The 23,021-nt window shown below is 38.8% G+C and overlaps 1 protein-coding gene across 4 annotated transcripts in view; it reads right to left on the reverse strand.

Annotated features, from left to right (window-relative positions):
- Nucleotides 1–23,021, reverse strand: part of LOC111156885 (phosphodiesterase 4D) — an 887,389-nt gene that overhangs the window by 177,149 nt on the left and 687,219 nt on the right. For all 4 annotated transcript variants that reach the window (XM_022518023.1, XM_022518024.1, XM_022518026.1 and 1 more), the window contains exons 4-5: nt 18,591–18,664; nt 14,355–14,404 (exon numbers count right to left, since the gene is read on the reverse strand). In XM_022518023.1, the coding sequence (XP_022373731.1) occupies nt 14,355–14,404; nt 18,591–18,664 (124 nt within the window). The remainder of the gene's footprint in view (nt 1–14,354; nt 14,405–18,590; nt 18,665–23,021) is intronic.

Consider the following 23,021-nt stretch of genomic DNA (forward strand, 5'->3'; position numbering starts at 1 on the left):
AGTCAAGAGATTCATACCTTAGTGGCTGTGTAGGCAGTACCTGTGAGGGCAGTGAGGTTCTATCTGACTGGTTCTGTCACAAGGTGTGGCCTCAGTCTAGCTCCCCATGGCCTGGTGCTGTGCTCTTCTCCTCACCATAACACTGACATTCCAAATGAGTGCTCTGTGTAGTGCTCTACAGTGAGCTTCCATTTGTCTTCAGAGATTTGAGTCCATTTCATGCCTCTGATGGACCAAAATGCCTTTTCTAGTAGAATTCAAGTTCTCTTTCAGATTTTTTTTCTCCTTGGAAACCTTTACTTTTCTGGGATGGGGTATAGGCTGTTTCTAAGAGGGACTCTGATGAATGTCACTGTGTGATTATCCATAATTAAGGTTCAAACAACCTTCAAATAAACTCGGAAACCCAATTCATCCATGTACTGGGGCTCTACTTACATGTTTTTCTTAGAAAGTTGAGAGGCTTAATAACAAACCCTCTCTATTATTCTGTATCCCTTAAAGTAAACTTAACTAGGTGCTGGCTTATTAGACCACAGTCCATTTAGATTACTATTAAAGATTATAGCAATGCAAATTATTCCTCACTTTCATTCCTGGTAAGCAAACCAGCCACAGATTATGTGACTCTATGCAGAATTAAGCACAAAGGAAGTATCAATCAAAGTGTGTCAATCAAATGATCAGGCAGTCAAATCACTTTTCTCAGGGATACATTAAAGAACAGGTGCCATCCACATTTCTAGAACCTTAACATCGTAAAGAGCAGCTTGCTGAGAAATATATTAGCAAAGTAAAGTGTGTTGGGCCAACTTTCTTATCTATAATCAATATAATTTTTGAAATACCAATATTTATTTCCCTTTTTTAATGGTAACTTACTTCACTTCAAAAAATTATTTGGTGTCTCCACTGATAATTTTAATAGCAGCATAGCCCATAATGACCAAGTGCTTCCTATGTGCAATGCATTGTGCTGGGGTTTTTATAAATATCATCTCAAATTTCACAAGCTCCTTATGAGATAATTACTATTACTATGCCCACTTCAAAAACGAGGCACTTGAGGCTCTGAAGGGTTAAATGAAGTGTTTGAGGAGAAACATCTGTAAGTAGCATAGCTGAGATATAAATCCACATAATCTGGCCTCATAATTTATGCTCTTAGTACTACAGTATAATACATAGTCTGGAAGAACAGCCAGAAGCCCTGTTCTCCTGTAGCCAAGACCCGAGATCCAAACTCGACCAATGAGACCCCCTCCTGGCATTTTACATGACACAGATGAACAAAGAAAACTAAAAACAGTTGCAGGAGGCTCACTGCGTTGCTTCTGCCATGAGAATTTCCCTCTATTTGTGCCTCTCTAGCACTCTGAAGATGAATTGTTTCCTTTAATCCTGATCTACCATCCTCCCCACTAATACTCCAGGAATTGGAAATTATTCCAAAATTCTATTTTACTTAAGTAGACTGAATTTCATTTTACTAGTTTTTATTTTATGTAAGTTAGCAGAGTTGGTTTTTACCCTGCAACCAAAGGATCACTGCTGATACACCATCATCTAAGAGGAGGGAGAAGCCAGCCTAGGAGAGAATTGTATGAATCCTCAAAGAAGAGGATACTGAAGCATGGTTAAGTTCCCAGTGATAATGTGATAGACTCAGAAATACTGTGTGCCAAAATGTCATGTTGATTTTCTCTGCTGCCCTTTCTGTTGAAATGATGAGGGCTTGGTTCCCTCTCTAAGCCAGTGGGCTGGGACACACCAGCCTCTCCTTTGTCTCCAGGACTTTGAGCAGTCTCCAGTGAATGGAACAGGCTTGGGAAGATCTTTAGAAAGACAGACTGCAAGGTATGACTGAAGAGGCAAGAAGACTTCTAAAGATCATTGCTTTCCCGTCACAAATGGATAAGATTTCAGATGAAGCTAACTCTTTCAAAGTGTCCCCTGGAAAAACCTATCTATATGTTTATTCTGTATGTTGCCATCACTCTACAGTTCGAGGACACTGTCTTGGGAATGCCTCCCTTCGGAGTCCATGCCGTATTTCTTTCAAATGCCTCAAAAATGTCTTATCCCTTGGAATGGATTCATTTCTAGAATTATCCTGGTCCAGGCTATTCTGACATGCTATTTACTGACTAAGGTTGGTAGTGATATTAGAAATAATATTTCTGGTCAAAAGTGAAGCATGACAGTAAACCAATCAGGTGGCTTTTTCCTAATACAGTCTATGAAATGAATTATCTGTAAAACCATTTCTTCTCTCTCTCTTTTTAAAAATTTTATCAATTTATTTGAGAGAAAGAGAGAAACACAAACAGAGGGAGCAGCAGACAGACGGAGAGGATCAACGTGAATAGCGTAATAGTGTCTATGGATAGTCTTATAGTGCTTTTCAATATGTAAGGCATTTTCTGCCTACCTTTTCAGTAGAAGCTAACATTCGTTATTGCCATACACTGTGCCAAATTTTCTACACACATTACCTTTTGTAATCCTCAAAATCAGGAAGGTATTATTATAGTTATTCACCACATTTTAACAGAAAAGACTCAGAGTATAGAGTAAGTTGTCTAAGATCACAAATTGGGTGAGCAGGAGAGGCAGCCATGAAACCCCAACCTTCCGCTTTCTCTCCTCCAGGTTCTGACTTGTATATCAAATGAGCAAACAAAACTTACAACAGTTTGGAATTTTTTCCGAAATAAAAACCGGCTGGAAGAGAAAACCTAGGTCTATTTCTAGGTGAAGAATTCTAATTAAAGAGCCCAGGCGCATAGTCACGGACTATGAGTCATCTCAGAAGCCCACGTCTGCCCCTCACCTTCCAGCTCTCAGTTCCAGGGCCTTTTTTTGTTCCCTTCCCTACTGACGTGGGCAACATTTCTTCTTTTACTACTCTGTCCTCTACTTTCTTGTGCTGCAAAGTTTTCCCGAAGTTAATGCACTGGGTCCCCAGACCCTTTCTAGTCTGAGCTAAATAACAACATAGACAGATTCCTGGTTCTCTAGAGAAAAGACCTCTCATCCTGACTCATTTCTTCCTCCCTTGTTTAGCTACTGACTCATTTATAAGCCCTCTGTTTTCTTTTAACTGAATGCTCTTCATCAATCAACAGGGCACATTTTATCTTTTTCAGTTCTGAGAACCTCTAGGAGGGTGATTCTAAAGCTCAGTGGACATATTTTATGCCTGACTGGGTCCTCAAAGCCTACCAGTCTTTCACATCTCAGAAACAGAGAGGGAAAGAGCAAAGCCAGGAGGGCACACAGAAATGAGGTTCTCCACGTGGACAGCTCACTGTGCAGCATGCAAATATTGGAAACATATCAGAAAGAAGAAAGAATAAGCACCCATCTGTGTTACCGGGTGTGAAAATACAGAGAACTACAAGTACTTCCAGAGTGCCCACTGTGCTGGGTAAGAACCACACAAAAAGGAGAGATAATACACTAAAAAGCACTGGATATTTAATCATTAGAAATATCTAGAGGAAGCGCATCTGGGGGAAGAGGGAGCTAAGGAATTTCATGGCTAGAAAAAGAAGCCAAGAAAATGATAATGGGTATGAAGAGTCTACACTGAATCTAAAAGAAAGAGATCACAAATCTCATCACTCTGTAGAAACTGCTATTTCAGGGGTTAATAGTGAGTGGTCCTAGAAGCAAGGGGAGTGCCGACTTCCAAGCACTGTCTTTTTTTTTTTTTTTTTTTTAAGATTTCACCTACTCATTTGACAGATCACAAGCAGGCAGAGAGGCAGGCAGAGAGAGAGGAAGGGAAGCAGGCTCCCCGCAGAGCAGAGAGCCCAACGCGGGGCTCGATCCCAGGACCCTGGGATCATGACCCAAGCCAAAGGCAGAGGCTTTAACCCACCGAGCTACCCAAGCACCTCACCAAGCACTGTCTTGCTCCCAACATTCTATTTAAATTTTTTTTTAAGATTTATTTGTTTATCTTAGAGAGTGGGAGAGGCAGAGGGCAGGGGAGAGAGAACCCCAAGCAGACCCCATGCCCAGTGCATGGAGCCCAATGTGGGGTTCAATCCCAGGACCCTGAGATCCTGACCTGAGCTGAAGCCAACAATTAGATGCTTCATTCAACTGTGCCACCGAGGTGTGCCTGACCCCAAACTTCTGGCATACTCCATCTGAGGCACTTCTCCCACAGCCCATGCAGCATTTTCCCTATGAAAATTCCTGCCCTGGGTACTCTCACCAAAATAGGAACTTCAGAGGAGTCAGGAAGAGGACCTTGGGAATTAAGGAATGCTCGAGGAATTCTATATCCCCGTCAGGAATCCTTCCCTTAGCTTATGTCACTGAGTTCTTCAGGTTTCCCAAAGGTTTCTCTGTATCCATAGACCTTAGCTATCCTCTTGCCCTACTCTCCACTCAAACCCATTCAGTAAAAGGACCATATAAATTCATTTTCTGCTCTCCCTTAAAAAATAAAGAAAGAAGAAGAAAAGAAATTCCCAGGGAATAACTCTCCTAGGGGAGAGGCAGATGACAACAGATTGTGTGGTTTTTTTTTTTGGTGCACATGTCAATAAATCTTAAGAAGAGAAACCTTAAGGACATGCTTTGAGTCAGCTATAACATATACTTTGTCATTTGTAGTTATTTATCGGATTCTCATAAGATTAAAGGAGATTATGCACGTAGAGTCTTTAGTACATATTAAATGTCAGAAAATGTTACCTTTTATTAATATTAGTAGTCATGATGTATCCAATGGATTTTTAAAAAACATTTTCTGAGATGGTGAAAGAAGGCTGCTAGAAGCAAGCTCCCCATTGATTCACAGACTCAAACAATTCAGTGTTTAACCAGTAAAATATAGGAAGTTAGACTCAAAGGAATTTTCATTACTTTGCCCCACCACAGTAATGCGTTTCTGAGTAGGCCTAAAATATTCTCTAAGGCATACATGGGTGGGAAGCACTTTGTGGGTAAAGGGAGAGACTTAAGAATGCAGCTTTTGTTCTTTTTTTTGTTTTTTTTTTTAAAGGAAACTTGGTACTGTGTCTAAGAAGACAAAAAGGATACAGTTACTAAACATAACATTTCCCAAACCTGCTCCCACCCGCATACACAAACATGGACTTGATCCTTCATTTTCTTCTAGAAGAGCAAGCTGAACTATTAAAATCTTGTATACATTTCGAGAGATAACAGCGATGACAGCCCAGTGATGACGACCGTGATGACGTGGTTTGCACTGATAATAATATCACCTTGTCTTTTCTTCCTAATCACACAGCACTTGACACATAGTATCTTATTTATCCTAGACTGCATTATTACATGGGGGTGTGGGTGTCACTAACACACTTTCCAGAAAGACAGTGATTTTACAGCAAATTATGAGCAACCCCATGACAATGTTGTATGTGGGCACTCTTACCCACATCAGTCAGTATTCCATTATGACCCCAAATTTGGCTGGTCCAATGGTCCACCTGGGAGCACTCATTAATAATAAAGGTCGTGAACCTTATCCCAAAGACTCTGTTGTGGACTGTCTGGAAATTCGTGCTTTGACGTTTGTTTTCCACCATCCCCTGGTGATGTGGTCAGGTGGCTTTGGGAAATACTGTCCTTTTCAAACTCAGGGCAGTGAGGAAGGGATACTGGCTGCAGGGAACTTGGGTGACATTCAGATCCTATCTTTGGTGGTAGTTTTGCTGATCACTGGGAGGATAATGGAACCGCCCTGCCACAGGTGTCACAAGCTCAGTATCAACAGACACAGTACTGTCCTATCCAGCGATATTGTTATTTGAAAATACAGTTAATTCTTCACTGTGGCTCCCTAATACTGAAATATCATTACACAGCCTCTCATTGGTACCTTTTCCAGGTGGGGAGAGGCAAACACACAACTGAGACCTGAGAAATACTTGCATGTTTGTCACTAGCTTCTATGTAATATAGTAAAGCTATCTGCCTTTGCTTCTTACTAGTCAACAGCTAAGAAATGTCTTAAATTAATCTGTTATATGTGATTAAAATACGTTAAATGTAAGCTTAATGCCCATTTAGCACTTTATCATGTATTCTTTAAAGTAGAAGTATTTTTACATGACTAAACTTTTCTAATAAATCACTTAAAAACCTCTTTATTATAGAATTTTTTATACCTAAATAGAATTCATATATTATTTAGCATCTGGGGTTGTTTTCCATCTTTGATGGATATATATATGTGCTGTGATGAACAACTGTATATATGACTAAAGATTTCCTGTCTTTTCTCATCACTCCTCAAGTTAATCAACTGCCAATTCTTCTCAAGTTGGTCTCTGGAAAGAGCTGTGGCTCCATCCCCTCATCTTCACTGGCCACAGCAACAACCTGAGTTCAGGGCTGCATTATCTTTAGCATGTACTTGACGGATAACAGTCTCCTATTAGTATGGTGCTGCCTCTGTTTTCTGTTTTTCCGTCTGTTTCCACTTCATTTCATTTCATTTCTTCCTTTCTTTCTTTCTTTTTTTTTTTTTTTTTTTTTGGTAAGGGGGTGAGGGGAAGAGTAGAGGAAGAAGAAGAGAATTTTAAGCAGGTTCTGCATGGGGTGGATATGGGGCCTGATCTCACAATCCTGAGATCAAGACCTGAACCAAAATCAAGAATCGGATGCTTAATGGACTGGGCCATCCAGGTGTCCCTTTTTCAATCTGTTCTCTTTACTGGTCCCAACATTGTCATTCTAAGATACATACTTGCTTCTCTGTACAGACATGATTGATGATTTTCCCTTGTCCTACAGAATAAAGTCCACCACGAACACTGGCTTCTAATAATCTTCATACTACTGCCCTATTCTTCTCCTGCAGCCTCCTATTTGGTTGGTCCATACACTTTTAACTCTTTGTCCTTTACTGTCTGCAGTCACCTGATCTGACAGGCATTCCATGTTTCCACGCCTTACTCCTGCTGGTCCCCTGGGCTCAAGTGACCATCCCCTAACTATAGGCATAACTCTATGTTCTTCAAAGCTCAGCAGGAAGCTTTCCATAGGTAGTACATGTATAGTACATGTATTTGAAGTTGCTTCAGTCATGGCCTTTCACTTGCACATAATTATTCATGATTTCTTCTCCCCCTGACTGTGAATTCCTTGATGCCAGCAGTCACATTTTACTCATCTCTTGATCTCCAACCCTACCTTATTGCAGGCCATAGAGAAGGCGCGCAGAAAATATTTGTTCACCAACTGGCTAATAATAATAATAATAAAATTACAGCATTTACAGTACCTACCACTTGTTGAATACATTCTGGGAACCAATCACTGACTTAGGATTTACTGATGAGAAAATAAATGCTTAGAGAACTTCAGTAAATTGACCACGATTACGTAGCTAATATAAGTAAAGCTAGAATTTTGACCTATATGGTTTGACTCATATTGTCTTTATTGTACTAACTAAATGAATATGCAGTCTCATTTAATTATACCATTTAAAGTTATAACAAAATACTCAGAGCAGATATTCAGGCAATAGAGATTCAATTAATTATTTTTCCCATGATTATGCATTTGTTTTCACTGTTTAAAAAACCAAGTATGACGTCAATTAATTGCTGGTTGAAAAGTCACTGTGTCAGATATTTTTCTGTGTATGTATGTATGTATGTATGAATGTGTGTGTGTATATATATATGTGTATATATATATGTATATATATATATTCTATTAATGTATATAAGGCTAAAGAAAGGCAAAGTAAGTTAGCTTATAAGAAAGAAAGCAGGGGTGCCTGGGTGGCTCAGTGGGTTAAAGCCTCTGCCTTCGCCTCAGGTCATGATCCCAGGGTCCTGGGATCAAGCCCCACATCGGGCTCTCTGCTCAGTAGGGAGCCTGCTTCCCTTCCTCTCTCTCTCTGCCAACTTGTGATTTCTGTCTATCAAATAAATAAAATCTTTAAAAAAAAAAAAAAGAAAGAAAGCAGACTTTTACACCTCTAAAATATTATAACAGTCATATAGTCATATTTCACGCATTTAAGCAAATCTTTTAGTTTGATGCTTTTTGCAGTAAAGTCTTTTAATTTTTGAAAAGTAAACTTCTTTGACTTGAAATGAATTATTTATTTATTTTTAAAATACTTTATTTATTTGTGAGAGAGAGTGTGTGAGCAGGAGTAGGAGCAGAGGGAGAGGGACAAGCAGACTCTGCACCAAGTACAGAGCCCGACATAGGCTCAATCTCACAACCCCAAGATCATGACCTGAACTGAAATCAAGAGTCAAATGCTTAACTGACTGAGCCCCCCAGACACCCCTGACTTAAAAAAATTTTAAGCACTCAGTAGTCATTAGATATATTAAGTGTGAAAGTAAAATAAGCAAACAACTTCCTAAGTAGTCAATATACAAACACTTACATACACAATCTTCATCAATTTTTCATTCAAACTACTAAACCACATGTACTCAGCATTTTTCAATCACATTCCTAAAAAAGCTAACTGAGCTCTCATTTTCGGCTATTATTAGAGTCTTGTTACAATCCTGTTTTATTAAAAGAAAGGGGGGAAAGGAACTACATGATGAAGCAGTGGCTGATACTTGTTGATGAGGGCTTCTATGGACCAGCTCAGTCCTCCTCTTCCTCCAAGCACACTGCCCTGTCACACATTTTAGCTCAATATCTCCTTGGGCCTTGCTCCCCTATACCTCTTTTGCTTTCTTCATGCAGATCTTGCTTTCAATTATTATCTGTTATATTACATATATTTCTTTTTGTATTATATACGCTACTGTTTCTCTCTCTCTCTCTCTCTCACACATACACACACACACACACACATACACACACACATACACACACACAGACTTAAAAGGACCTAAGTACTTGGTATCATTATTGTTACCATAAAATAGCTTCTTGGTTTCTTTTCTTTAATAAGTTCAGAACATTAAATAATTGGTCCAAATAATAGCACAATAATTGTTCCAGTTAAATATCTTTGTTCCTTTCCCCCGGTTGTTGGGACTTTAGCAACAGCTTTGTGCTTTAGAAGAACAATAAATGTATAAGGATAAGTTTCTTCTCATTGTGTTTTGACTGGTTAGTACTATTTGGATAATTTACTTTTTAAATCCTCTACTTACCAACTGTCTAAATTTTATCCAGAACACACTCATTTTTTTTTAGGAGCTGTGAATATTCAAGACGAGAAAATATGAAGTGGAGTGGAGACTTTCACCAAAAATTTTTTGGACTAAAACCCGTTTTGTTTTATGCTTGTCACTGCGTCACCCTTACAGGTAAAAGGCAAGCAAATATATTTACTGCTTGGAGAGAAAAGCTTGTATTTTCTAAAATCTCAAGTCTTTTGCCTTAGACCACCCAAGCTCTACTTACCTGATGGCCTATAAGTTATAGTCAGTAAATATAATCAAAACAGTTGTAAATATAAAGACCTCTCCAGTGAGAAGATGGAACATGATATTTTCTAATTTTCAAGTTTATATATAAGAAATACAATGCTCTCTCTATCGCTCAGAATAATACCATCATCACAATAATATCCTTTAATTCTTCTTTTACTTTTCCCAGATATACACTTCTGTGGTGGGTCTGAAGGCTACCCTACTAAGACGGATAATTTTATAGGGGTGAAAGAAGGCCCCTGCCCTCAGAAATATTCATTCTTGGATCTATGTCTAAGTATCATTTGCTCTTACAAGTTCGCAGTTTTCTCATCTTTATTTAAGAGAGAGAGAATGAGTGGGATGGCAGAGGGAGAGGGAGAGAGAACCCGAAGCAGACTCCATGCTGAGCACAGAGCCCACTGCAGGGCTGGATCTCATGACCCTGAGCTCATGACCTGAGCCAAAATCGAGAGTCAGATGCATAACCAATTGAGACACCCAGGTGCCCCTCAGTTTTCTTATCTTTACAACAGAGCAGCTTAAATAAAATTTCCCTGAGTTACATTCGCATTTGAAAATCCTTAACTTGAAAATGATTAAATAAAACAATTGAAAATATGGAAATTAGAAACATAGTAAAAATTGGTATTGTAAAGACATGACAAGGTTTTAAGAGATGACTTTTCCTGAGTTAACATTGTTTGAAAACGAAATGTTCAAAAGGACTAATTATGTCCAAAGAGACATGGCTGTACTCCTGACCCAATACACAACAGCACGATCTGGTGATGGCTTGGGGATCCCTGACACTTTGCTGCCCCCTCATGTTTCAACACACTCTTGAGTTCTATTCTTTATTGCCCCTCAAGGATCTATGCAGGTGAGCCTTCCTCTAAGTAATAGAAGGATTCCCAAAAATATTCTGTTGTTACCATTTAAAAACAATCATAAATGAAATGTTCCAGAGAAGCTGACACGGCATCACTGTCTTCCTCCTCTACCCTCTGTTTTCAAATTAGCTTTAAGAACAACATCAAAAATGCCAAGCACGGATCAGTGTTATAGGAAGAAGCACTTGGTAAGTTACTCATAACCTGCTGACTTCTGGTGTTTGTCTAACTTATCTCCCTGAGTTTCTTCCACAGCACTGAGAGCTAGCTAATCATGGCCCCATTCTTCAAATGAGGGAGATAGGCTTTGCACTCCAGCTCCAAATGCTACACACCCTGTTTCTGTTACATCATAATAAAGAACAAAACAGCTATTTAGTATTAAGACTCTTTTATAAATGTACATTTGGAAATGGTGAGATCATTTTAGAACTATGTATTTACCTATTAGGTATGGGAAAAAACCTGCCAAGTGATTTACACGCATTAACTCTAATGATACAAAATCAAACTCTCCTAGCTTTAAAACATATCAATTGGAATAACCTCAAAAGGGAAAAGGGTATTCTAAGTTCTATGGAAGAAAACTTTAGAAAACAAGCATGACATACGGAGACCGTCAAAGTTCTTACCTCTTCTTTAAAAAAAAAAAAAAATCAGTTGATTTATGGAAAAGTTAAAGAGAGTTCACTATTTCCCTTCAAAGAGCTATGACTCCAATGTAAGTTCTTAAATTTTGAAAATGATTCTGAACCACACTTTCCTGCCCAGATCACAAAAGCACCGATATCTGTGGCAGTGAGGAGAGGAAGAGAGAGAGCACTGGGGGCAATGGGAGGGCCCGTTTTTGACAGGCACCAAGGAAATATGTCCCTTTTGACCATTTGTGGGGAGCTCCATATTTGCAGCTCCCCTGCAACCTCTCATTCTTTCCTTTCTTCATCTCTCTACCCTTTTCTTTCCATCATTCCTAGTTCTACATCAAGAGAATAAAGACAAGGGCAAAGTGAAAGAGAAAATGATGCACTGAGTACTTACTCTGTGAAGCACTATGCTAAGAGAATCCACATGTGAACTCATTTAATTTGGCAATAAGTGTATGACATATGATAACCAATTTATAAATTGGGAAACTGAGGCAGAGAAAGGTATGTGGTCTGCCCATGGCCAAGCAGCCATCATGGTAGAGCACAATTTGAATTCTAGATAGGTAGAGCACCCACGCTGCACAATTCCAGGGACTTCCGTCAGTGATGTTCTACAGGGTTGCCCCCCAGGGACCCTTGGAGCTGTCTCCACAGTGGCCTTTTGGACCCCCTCATGGACTTTGCCATGTGCTATACTTTTCCTCTAGATCCTCAACAAAACATTGAAGAAGGTCAAGTTCATCATATGGGATGCCCCACTGACTCTTTTTTATTTTTTATTTTTATTTATTTATTTATTTATTTTTAAAGATTTATTTATTTATTTGACAGACAGACATCACAAGTAGGCAGGGAGGCAGGCAGAGAGGGGTGGGGGGGGGAAGCAGGCTCCCCGCTGAGCAGAGAGCCATATGTGGGGCTCGATCCCAGGACCCTGGGATCAGGACCTGAGCTGAAGGCAGAGGTTTTAACCCACTGAGCCACCCAGGTGCCCCCCCAATGACTCTTTTTAACACTCTTCCCTACCCTTCCCAGGACTGCCATAGAGTACGTGTAGGGGGGTTCCAACAATAGGGAGAGTGAACATGGCAGGTAGGACCTGAACAGTTAGGTGCTGAGGGAGGGAATTTACTTTTCTGTGTCTCACCTTTTACTTCTGTTGAAGTAAAAGGGGCCCACTTTCCCAGAATGCGCTCAGAGAAAGGAATCTTTCCCTTTTATTGCCTTCATCGCCATACCCTCCATTTCACTTTTCCACCTTGGTTCGCTAGACTGGGGTAAGGAAAAAGACTTCCATTTTCTAGCTAATTTCCTGGTGTGTTTTGTGATGAACACAGCCACATGAAGCAGTTAATGACACTTAATTAGCTTCCTTTCCTAGGTAAGATATTTCTTTTTTTTTTCTTTTTTTCTTTTTTTTTTTTTTTTTAATAAACATATAATGTGTTTTTATCCCTGGGGTACAGGTCTGTGAATCGTCAGGTTTACACATCTAAGTAAGATATTTCTGTAGCCCCATTGTCCCTAGGCCCCAGGTCAGAAGCTTGTGGGTACAAATGAGGCCATGTTAACCTTAATTCCCAGATTTCAGTTCCCTCTGGTATTGTTCCTGGGCTTCAATACTATGTGAACATTTCTGGGAGCTTCTAGAGGGTCTCTCATATGTGTTTAAGACAAAGTCTGTGCCCTTGGAGTGCAATTACTCTCCATTTAATCACTTCCAGGCATCTGCCAGGGTGGCTGGACAGCTTCCTGGACCGCTGACCACCCACCACTTCTTGATGGACACAACCATCTCCACTGGGACCTGCAGCTGCTCTTCAGGGAGGATGCTCCTGGGGGGCTGGCTCCTATGTGACCTCAAGCTACAAAAGCTTTCAGGAACCAAAATAGCACCACATTCTGCTCAAACCACAATGTCAGAGTCCTGCCTATGGCAAAAATAGCAGGGGTGGGAGGATGGCCCCTCCTCATCAGGGGTCAGATATAGGGCCCAGAGCACGGATGGGGACGGGCTTGCATGCAGTCTCTCACACTACAGTATCCAGCTGTCTGCCTACAAAGATTGGCCTGCTTGTCCCTCAACATAGAAGTCAAGTGTACAGAGACAAAGCCATTCACTTCTACAGCCCTATCTCAGTGTAGGCTAGGCTCATTGACACTGAATTTGGCTTTCTGCAAAGAAATTTGTTAGTCAAAGAACTTATTCTGATATATAGGAACTTTAGTTATTGTCCATCTCTCAACCAATGACAAAGAAGAAAACTGGTGAACCAGGCATACACCATGAAATGACAGTGGAAAATCATTACCAATAAGGTCTTGAAAGATAACCACGGGAAAGAGAATAAACAATTTAATATTCATTGAAGTACAAATCCTACTCAAGAGACACTACAAAAAGAACTACATTACCAACTATTCCAGAATCAACTCTGAGGTAGTGACCACAAAGGAGACCAGAGGAAAAGTGCTGACCTGGACAGTGAAGTTAACTTTCAAGCAAAGTTTTCTCACTAATAACTTAATGAGGAGCTCTCAGAATATTCTGAATTGGAGTCCAAGGAAGGCACTTGAATCAAATGAAGTATTGGTCTAATTTGGAGACTATGTTAATTTTCTTCTGGTGTTAATTCTAGAAAACATAGGTTTGCTTTCCCAGGCAATTATTTTAATGAATCAATTGGGGTTTCAAGAAATGATTAAATGATTTCAATTTGGTTTCAGGTTCAGCAAAATGAGATCATTGTTCTGTTTTTGGTTCTGTTGAGGTCAAGTCCTGTGTCCAAAATAGACTAATAGGAATCAGGACAAATTTTTTTTTTTTTTTCTCTTTATGTCCATCGTCCTCCCTTCCCCTCCTCTTCTCTAAACATCTGTTCTTTTGATCTCACTGAACTTTGCTATGTTGTATAATTACTTCTTCTCTCCCCTCTCAAAGTAAAGTTCTTCTCAATTCCGAGTCCCAATCAGAACTATTGGAATGGGGTTCCTTCTTACACACAACTGGGATATCAATTAACAAGGAATGTCCCTTTTATTTATGCTTTCACTTTCATTAAACCAAACTACCACACGTTAATATCATGCTGGTAGCATAAGCCTGGAAACAACACAGTCAACATTTGGAAGGTAACACTATCTCTTAAAATACAAATGCCCAGAGCAATGTTAAACTTAGCACAAGCACAGAATTAAATGGTTTTAAAAAATGGCACATCAGTAAAGATTTCCCAAGTAATAGCTTTAAATGGACAACTTTTGGGCTCAATGAGACAAATGATAATAGAGAGAAAAAGGATCAATTTCTTTAAAATTATAGAATTGCAATATAAAATTGGTGCTAGTCTTATGCTGAACCTTGGAAGGTAGGGTTTCTTGCTAGATGTAATAAGAGTAAGCTACTAGATCTTCCTTACCTGTTATGGTGGCTTTGTTGATGGATGGTTGGTTGCACATGGGTGATCTTCTGACAGAGAGAGAAAAGTACGAAGCAGTAAATACGTGGTGCATGCTAACTGGAGGACTCTCTGAGTCATTTCACATATGTCATTTTAATTTAAAGAATTATTTTTAAGCTAGGACATCCAAAAGAAGACTTCTTTCAGACTAGCCACTTAAGTTCCCAGGCACCCTTTGCTCTACAGTTCAGATCATACATGTCAAAGAAGAAAACAGTTAAATCTCACAGTGATAGACTTCTGGGGAAATAAAGCTAAAGTAAATGTCAAAGGGACATGACAGAGGAGGACGTTCCTACTGACTGACTGGGTTCCCTTAAACCAGGGCTTACAGAGCAAACACAGACTCGGTGAATCCAAAAAAGTCAATCTACAAGTCGTTTCCCAATTATGGTGGTGAGAAACTTTTATTTTTGGCACAAATTCTCAGAAGTGAATGACTCCTTGTAAACTGTATTACAATTAGAGAAGTCATTGAAACCTTTTCCTTTCTCTTTCCTCACACTGAGAACCATCTCCGATGCATTTGTTAGAGCGGTATATTAATGCTTTGTCCAAATAGATGCTACAGAGGCTTTAGAAATACTATAAACTAAAGGTACTTAAAAGATTCTATCTTTTGTTCTCTAAGTTTTCAGATGTTTCCCAAGTTTCACAAGGTGATTATAAACCCCTTGACCTAAAAAGCCCCTGCTATAAAACTAACGTATTCTCTACAGAGGCTAGAGCAATGTATCCAGTATTCAATCAATGCTTAATAAATTTATTGAAAAGAATATACCTTACAAAATGCAACTTTAGAAAGTTGTTCCTTACAATTGGGAGCTTTAAAAATATTGCACAGTGATCTTTTACACTTACGCAGCACTTACTAAACACTTACTGTGTGTCAGACAGTGTGCTAAGTGAACACTTAAGATGGATATTCTACTTTGATCCTCAGAAGAAAGCTTAAGGCAAGTAAACTCACTGTTTCAATTTTACCAGTGAGGAAAATAAAGCTTGGGAAGTTGAATCACTTGTTCAGAGCAAGAGAGCTGAGATGTGAACTAAAGCAGTGGGATTCCAGGGCCAGCGCTCTGCTATACTGTCTTACTTTCAGGATGTTTTTGGAGAAACTGGACTAACAGCCACAGATCTGTGCAAATGGCAGGCCCCTGCAAAGCCGTGTGCACACCTACTCTTCTGAAATGACAAATCTCTTGACTGGGAAATGCAATCTAGTATTTTGTAAATTCTCACTGCCTTGGTTCCAGTCAGTATCTGGCTCTGTCTTATTGCTCTTAAGTTCATTGATGTCAGTTTGGGACTGAAGTTTTTGTGTTTGACTGGAAATGCGTCAAAGTTGATTATGAAATTATTTTAGTTTTTATTAGTGAATGAGATAAGGAAATTTGAAACTTGATTAACGCTTCATAAAACAGGAAGGTTAATGCTTTAAATTGCTACTCTGAAATAGATCTGATCTCTATATAATATAGTTATCTTGCTGAGAGTGTATTATTTAAATAGTTTATAGCTTAATTTAGTTCTTGCTCTGTGACAATTTAGGAAACATTTTATCTGAAAACAGTATCAAATGAACAGCCCTAAACTTTTCTACTATTTTGGAAAACCAAATTATTGACTTATTGTTTGTTACCTCCTCTTAATGTCAATCCTACAACCTGGGGACTTGATATTTCAACATGCAATGACAAGCAGAAAATATTAATCGTTTGATTTTATGAAGAACAAACCAGAACTCATTCTGGAATTGAAAATCTCAAAGGCATGAAAGAGGAAGGTGACAGGTTCCAATAGTAAGCTAGCAAAGTCAGCAACGTGCATTTGAGTACCCACAGGTGCTAGGCTTTGCTTGCATTCTTCCTGAACGGACTCCTTTCCTTGAGCAAACAAAAAGGGTGGATTGTGCAAGGTAGCACATGCCTCCCATAAAATCCATGGGTCAGCTTGGAAACGTTTTAGTGGCGCTGTAAGTATCCAGCAGGGAAAATTCTGATACCCTCATGGTCATCATGTGATGGCCCAGAGTTATAACCATTTCACCGTTACTGAGCACAGCAGAGTTTAACTGTGTGTATACTGAATCCTACTATTCCGATACCTAAAGAGGTTGGCTTGATTTGAATCAGTAAAGGAGGTACGAATCTGCATTAACACAAAGAGAGACCACAAAGGCCTTTACTTAGAGTCTATCAGCGATTATTTTTTGGTTAGATGTCACTGGGCATACAGTAAGTCAAATTTAGGCATAAACTATGGGTTTCTATCCTCCTCTAGCTGGTCTTTTCCCTCTAAAATCTGTCTTGTCATTGTAAATCAGTTGAAAACTGTTGTTTTACAAGGAATGGGCTGTAAGTCATCTCTTCAGAGACAGAAGGCCAGGGTGATGCCTTCACACCTGTCTGGTCAACTGCTTGCCTGCCACAGGTTTAGATGCTGACACCCACGTGACCATGTCTGAAAGAAGTGTAAAGGCATTATACAGTTTCTTGTTTGCCTTTTAAAGGTCTTGACTGAATTTCCTGGATATTTGGGACTGAAAAGTTTGGGAGTGACACCAGTAATCTCATGCCTCCTGTGAGGCTGAGACTTTGTAAAGAGGAGGGGACCTTACTTACAAGTTACCGAATGCCAAAAGCCCCACAAGGATGTTGAGGTCAGGGTGGTATTTTATGGCCATGGAGCACAGAAGACATGTTTGGTAATGAACAAGTACCTCAAGTGCACCCTCCAATTCCACGTGCTACATTATCAGTTCGCTCTTCCAGCCAACAAGCACATGCAGAGTGATTTCTCTGTGCTGGGTATTATGCTAGGCACTTGGGCTACACATGTGAGGCTCACCGCAGACGGACGTTCTTTTTTTTTTTTTTTTCCAGACGGACGTTCTTAAGGTGCACTTGGACAAGTAAGTAGGCATGCAGAGCACAGAGGGATCTATGTTTTAACATAGGAGCTGGGTGAAGGATGTAATCAGACAGAGATGTAAAGGCATACCGTCAAGTTTGGGACCTGTGGAAATGAGTGTATGTTGGATGTCAGTCAGGGATGACGGTCCCAAATAAATTATATTTAATATGCGACTTAAAGAATGAATTATAGTTACTCCAATGGGTGGGGTTAGGGTGGAGAGAAGAAGGTGAGAAATGTTGAAACTGAGGAAACGGGACTGCAAATGTTCATTACCTGGAAAAAATGACAAGTGACTGAAGCTTCTGGGTCCCATTTGAATTATTTGCATGGTGGCTTTTATATCGACTTTTTAGAAACCTTTTCTATCACAGGAAAAGCAGCATAATGGTCAAAGCTTTTTTTAATCATGGAAAATGTGAATTGGGGAGGTCAATTACATTATTATGGGATAGAAGGTTCAGATTTTTCATATTCTTTTATACACTTAGATAAGTTATAATTCTGAATAAATTTCTATTCATTGTCCTCTTACTATTGATTTAAAAAATTTTTTTTAATTTTTAAAATTTTTTAAATTTGCTTTTGGAAATTCTTTGTGGAGTTGATGTTTTAATAACTTTTTGTTTGTTATTAACAACAGATTGCCAAAATAAGGAGCATTTAAATAATTAGTTTTCCACTTAATCATAGGAAATTCTTTTCTCTTTTTAGATTTTTTGCTTTTATTAGTGTTCTCAAATAATACTCAATTCCCATCTCAGCTTTCCTTCTTTCAACTGCTTCCTCTGTTATCATAAAAATCACAATTTTATTAATTATTCCAGGACACTCTTGATATAAGATTCAGTAATAGCAGGAGAATTAAAGATCTTTGGTATGATGATGTTTCTCCAAGTAACTGTCTTAGAATTAAGAGGATGACTTTGGATTGACTTTAAGTCTTGATAAGATTCTTTGTCCTTGGTTAATTTATGAAGTAAGCCAAAACTATAAAGTTACCCTGAGTGTAAATAACTGGGCAGAGGACTGATTATGCCAGATGATTTCTGACAGATGCAATCACCATATTTATTTCTCATACTACTTCATTTCTGATATTAACCATCACTACAAAGTATTTATAGAAAATTAACAGGACATCTTATGACTTAGTGTAAATGGTTAGACAACATGGCAACAACTCAGAGAAATCTAATACATTGCCCTGAGTTCAATCAAACTGAGAAAACACCGTTTAAAAGTTCAGCAAGAAGGCCTGGGGGAAGAATAACTTACTTGCTAGGTGCTCGATCTTGCAAATTAGTTAATGCAGCAAAGTTGTTTCGTACAGTTCGCAGGCTGGCCAAGACCTACAACAAAAAGGGATTCTTTAAGCTACTTGGAATACAGCCATTTTTAGTGCAATTTAAAATGGCTTGGTGATTTAAAAAATAGTCTGTTAAGTGAAAACCTGATAATACTTTCAACCTAGTTTCATATACCACTGAAGAATCTTCTAGCCCTTAGTGAAGTTTACATCTATCTATTTGAAATCTAGGAAGGCCTGATTGCAAAGATTTTCCAGACATTTCTCCTCATTGTCTATGACTATGGTGACAGAAGCAACAGTTTTCACAATATTCCCAGGCAATATACATAGAGCATTGTTAAATTTAGTGCAAATTTTAAATAGTATAATATAAAATAATAATAAACTCTTACTTTAAGGGTTAAAATTATAAATATATATATATATCACCAAATTCTCCTCAAATATTGACCAAGAATGTCAGACTTCCCAAAAGAGAAAGCAAGGTGAACTTAAAATTTTTTTTCACCTTTGCTACATGGCTATCTAATAAAAAGAAATTATTTTCTTTGTTAAGGTTATTTGAATCATTAACTATAAGATTCTTAGGGATGCATTTTCACATAAAACAGGACCACCCTGATGTGCACAGAGGTGAGCCCATAGAAGATACTAAAAACAATGTGTTGAATAAGTGAATACATAGACACAACACACCTATACACATAAAGCAGGACCAATATGTTCCCCTACTTCTGAAGGTCCTTTTTCTAATTCTAGTGAAAATAGAAGGTGGCAAAAGAACTGGAAGTAAGACTAGGGGAGAAAATTTACAAAGGCTTTTCTTGCCTCCCTTTCCACTAAAATGGGCAAGTTTCCCCCAGGGTGGAGTCTATATTGAGGCTATAATTAATCTGGGTGACAATGATAATGTTGAAGTTGCACTAAAACATAGATTTCAAATGTCCCATTAGGTAGTACATAACAACCCAGACTACCTGACTTTGTTATGTATTCGCTGTGTGAACTTAGACAAATTACATAATCTCTGTGTGCCTCAGTTTCCTTTTCTATAACCCGAGATAAGGATAGCTATCTCTGAGGGTTGTTGTGAAGATGATATGAAATGATAAGTGCCAAGACAGTGTCTGGCAAACAGAAAGCACTCAGTGAACATTAGCCCATTATGGCAACATGCCATCTGATTAATGATCTGGTGCATGCATAGGGTGTTTACTTATGCCTATCATTGGTTAAAAAAAGGGGGGGGTGAGGAATGCAAATTTATAATTGCTCCAAGTGTTCCAGAATTATACCCAGAATGTTTTCATCTGGCACTGACTTAGACTAAAGGCGGCCTAAATATTTTTCTAAGACAAAAATGTCTCAGACATTTCTGAAACTGACCTTATTTTTTATACGTCACTGGGATGCTGTTTGCACCCTAGGATGGTGACCTCCATCATTATCCCCTGAAGGAGTTAATGGTGTTTCCTGAGGTGCCAACCATGATTAACTCAGGCACTGGAAAAACCTAGCTCATTATCACATATAAACAACTCACAGCTCTGAAAGGTCATGCTGCCTATGACGGAGTATTCAAATAGCCAACTGTTGACATCAGAGCACACTGTCTTTCATAAGGTATGAAGTCTTGAATGATGCAGAAATAAATCTGATAAATGATCACTGTCATTAAGTCATGCAAGCCTAATTTATGCTTTAAGAATTGAATACCAAATACACTAATAAAACATTTTAAATAAGATTATTGCACCCTCTAAGTGCTCCTTTTTCTAGGCAAAATTTAACCTCAGAATTCTGAGAACTAGGTTCTAAGAAATTATACTAAGTGCACTACACTTGGTACCTAAGTAAATAGAAATAGTGCTGCAGGTAATTCAAGTTCTCTGCTCATTTGAAAGGAAACATTAGTTCATGAAAGTTATACTATAATTGGGGCACCTGGGTGGCTCAGTGGGTTAAAGCCTCTGCCTTCGGCTCAGGTCATGATCCCAGGGTCCTGGGATCGAGCCCCACATCGGGCTCTCTGCTCGGCGGGGAGCCTGCTTCCTCCTCTCTCTCTCTCTGCCTGCCTCTCTGCCTACTTGTGATCTCTGTCTGTCAAATAAATAAATAAAATATTTAAAAAAAAAAAAAGTTATACTATAATTGTTTTCTGACTGTTATAATAAAATATTAAACCAGATTACTTTATTTCAGTTTTTAATTTAGATTTGATGTATTTCTTTTGCATAATCTATATCTTCATGTGGTACAGAATTTAAACAATAAAAAGGTAGAATGTAGAACATATTCCCCTCATTAAAAAAAGACAAAACCCCAAATTATTGTTATTTGTGAGAGGAAGCAGATAGATGAAATCAGGGAAGTATGCTCTGGGGTATTAAAAATATTGGTACTGTTCTATTTCTTTAACTGTTGATTTTAGTGTTCTTTATATTTTAAGATAGTCACTAGATATATTCTCTTACATGTATGAAGAATTTCCAAGTAAAAAGTGAAAAAAGAAATTTCCTCCCCAGCCCCTCCCTCTAGGCATTCAACTGCCTGTCCCCTCTACCAACTGACTTTTAAGTTGTCTCCTAAAGTTTCCTTTACAAGCACTGCTGCAATAAATAACTTTGTAAATCCATCATCCCTTATGTGGGTAAGTATTAGACCACTGTTTTTGTGAAAGTCAAATAATACTCTATAAGTTTTATATTAAGGATGATTAGATCCTGCACTATGGCACACATATGATAATGGCAGAAGTGTAAATTAAAGTTCCAGACCAGAGGCACCTGGGTGGCTCAGTTGATTAGGCATCGACTCTTGGTTTCTGCTCAGGTCCTGATCTCAGGGTGGAGGGATGCAGTCCCTCCAAGCGCTCTGAGCTCAGCACAGAGCCAGCTTGGGATCCTCTCCCTCTGCCTGCCACCATCACCACGGCTCCCATACCCACCCTGGTTCGGACATGCCCATTCTCTCTCTCAAATAAATAAGTAAAAATATATATTTTTTTTAAGTTCCAGACAAATGTTATGGAAAACATTACCCTAAATTTAGTTGATTGATTCTAGGTTGCTACATCACCAAAGCACTGATTTCGTCTTTCACGCTTTCACTTGTCTTGCAGACTACAGAGTAAGGCATCTGGTTCTATATGCTATGGGAGAGAACTGCAAGCAGTTTTACTCAAGCCCTTGAGTCAGGATTTAATTATTCTTTTCTTTTGCCATAGGGCAGTTCTCACTCCCCTTGAATTCAACCTCTTAAGAACTATAGTCAGGGCTTTAAAATTCCTATACTTTTATCCACTCCTAAATGCTTGCTAACCAAAAAGAACATTGAGGCTTTCCCTTATACAGCTCAATGGTTAGAAAATTAAGGCTATTTCTTTCTCTTTGGCCACTCCAAGCAAAAGTGTAATCAGTCAAGGTCAAAAATGCGCTTGAAATGATGAGAAATATACACACTTTAAGAAAGAAATCATGATGGTGCTATGGAAAACTGGCAGAGATGGGTCATGTACTGGCTCGGGGCAAGGATTAAATGTTCTTTACACACACACGTCTCAGATTTTCTTAAATACTTTTAACATTTATCAGCCAATAAGATTCACCGAAAGTAACAGAACAAAGTCGGCTTCATTGAAAAGTTAAACAACTGAACATAGAGCCCAAACGCAATGTATGCTTCTATAGTAATCATTACTCGAACAGATTTAAAGAGGAGACTGCTGTCAACAAACAAAAAAGATGTGGCAACAACATTCTTTTTAAAAACCCCTACTTATGGGGCACCTGGGTGGCTCAGTGGGTTAAAGCCTCTGCCTTCGGCTCGGGTCATGATCCCAGAGTCCTGGGATCGAGCCCCACATCGGGCTCTCTGTTCGGCAGGGAGCCTGCTTCCTCCTCTCTCTCTCTGCCTGCCTCTCTGCCTACTTGTGATCTCTGTCTGTCAAATAAATAAAATCTTAAAAAAAAAAAAAAAACCTACTTAAAGAGTAAACAAAGAATTTTGAGAATTGTTTTTCATTACAAATACACTTCAGGTCACTAGATGGTGCTAAAACACAGACCAAGAGTTGCCACTGGCGCTGGGGGAAAGGAGAAAGAGGAAGAATTCCTAGTCTCGGTTTTAGTCCAGAAAAACAAAAACGAAAACAAAAACAAAACAAGCAAACAACAACAATAACCAAAAAATGGAGTCAAATTATGATTACTTAGAAGATAGGTCATTTTGACAGAAACCTTTCCAAGTTACGTTTTGGTTAAACTGTATGAAATTGCTCTTCTTGTATGTAAACAAAGGTTGAATACTGATTATTTCATATAGTTCAATCTAAAAAGTACTATGATTAACAGAAGATGCTAGCTGTTAAGATCCAAGGAGAAACTAACAGAAGCAAC

Source organism: Enhydra lutris, unplaced genomic scaffold, assembly GCF_002288905.1.
Source record: "Enhydra lutris kenyoni isolate GAN:26980312 unplaced genomic scaffold, ASM228890v2 scaffoldscaffold50, whole genome shotgun sequence".
In the NCBI taxonomy this organism is placed as follows: Eukaryota; Metazoa; Chordata; class Mammalia; order Carnivora; family Mustelidae; genus Enhydra; species Enhydra lutris.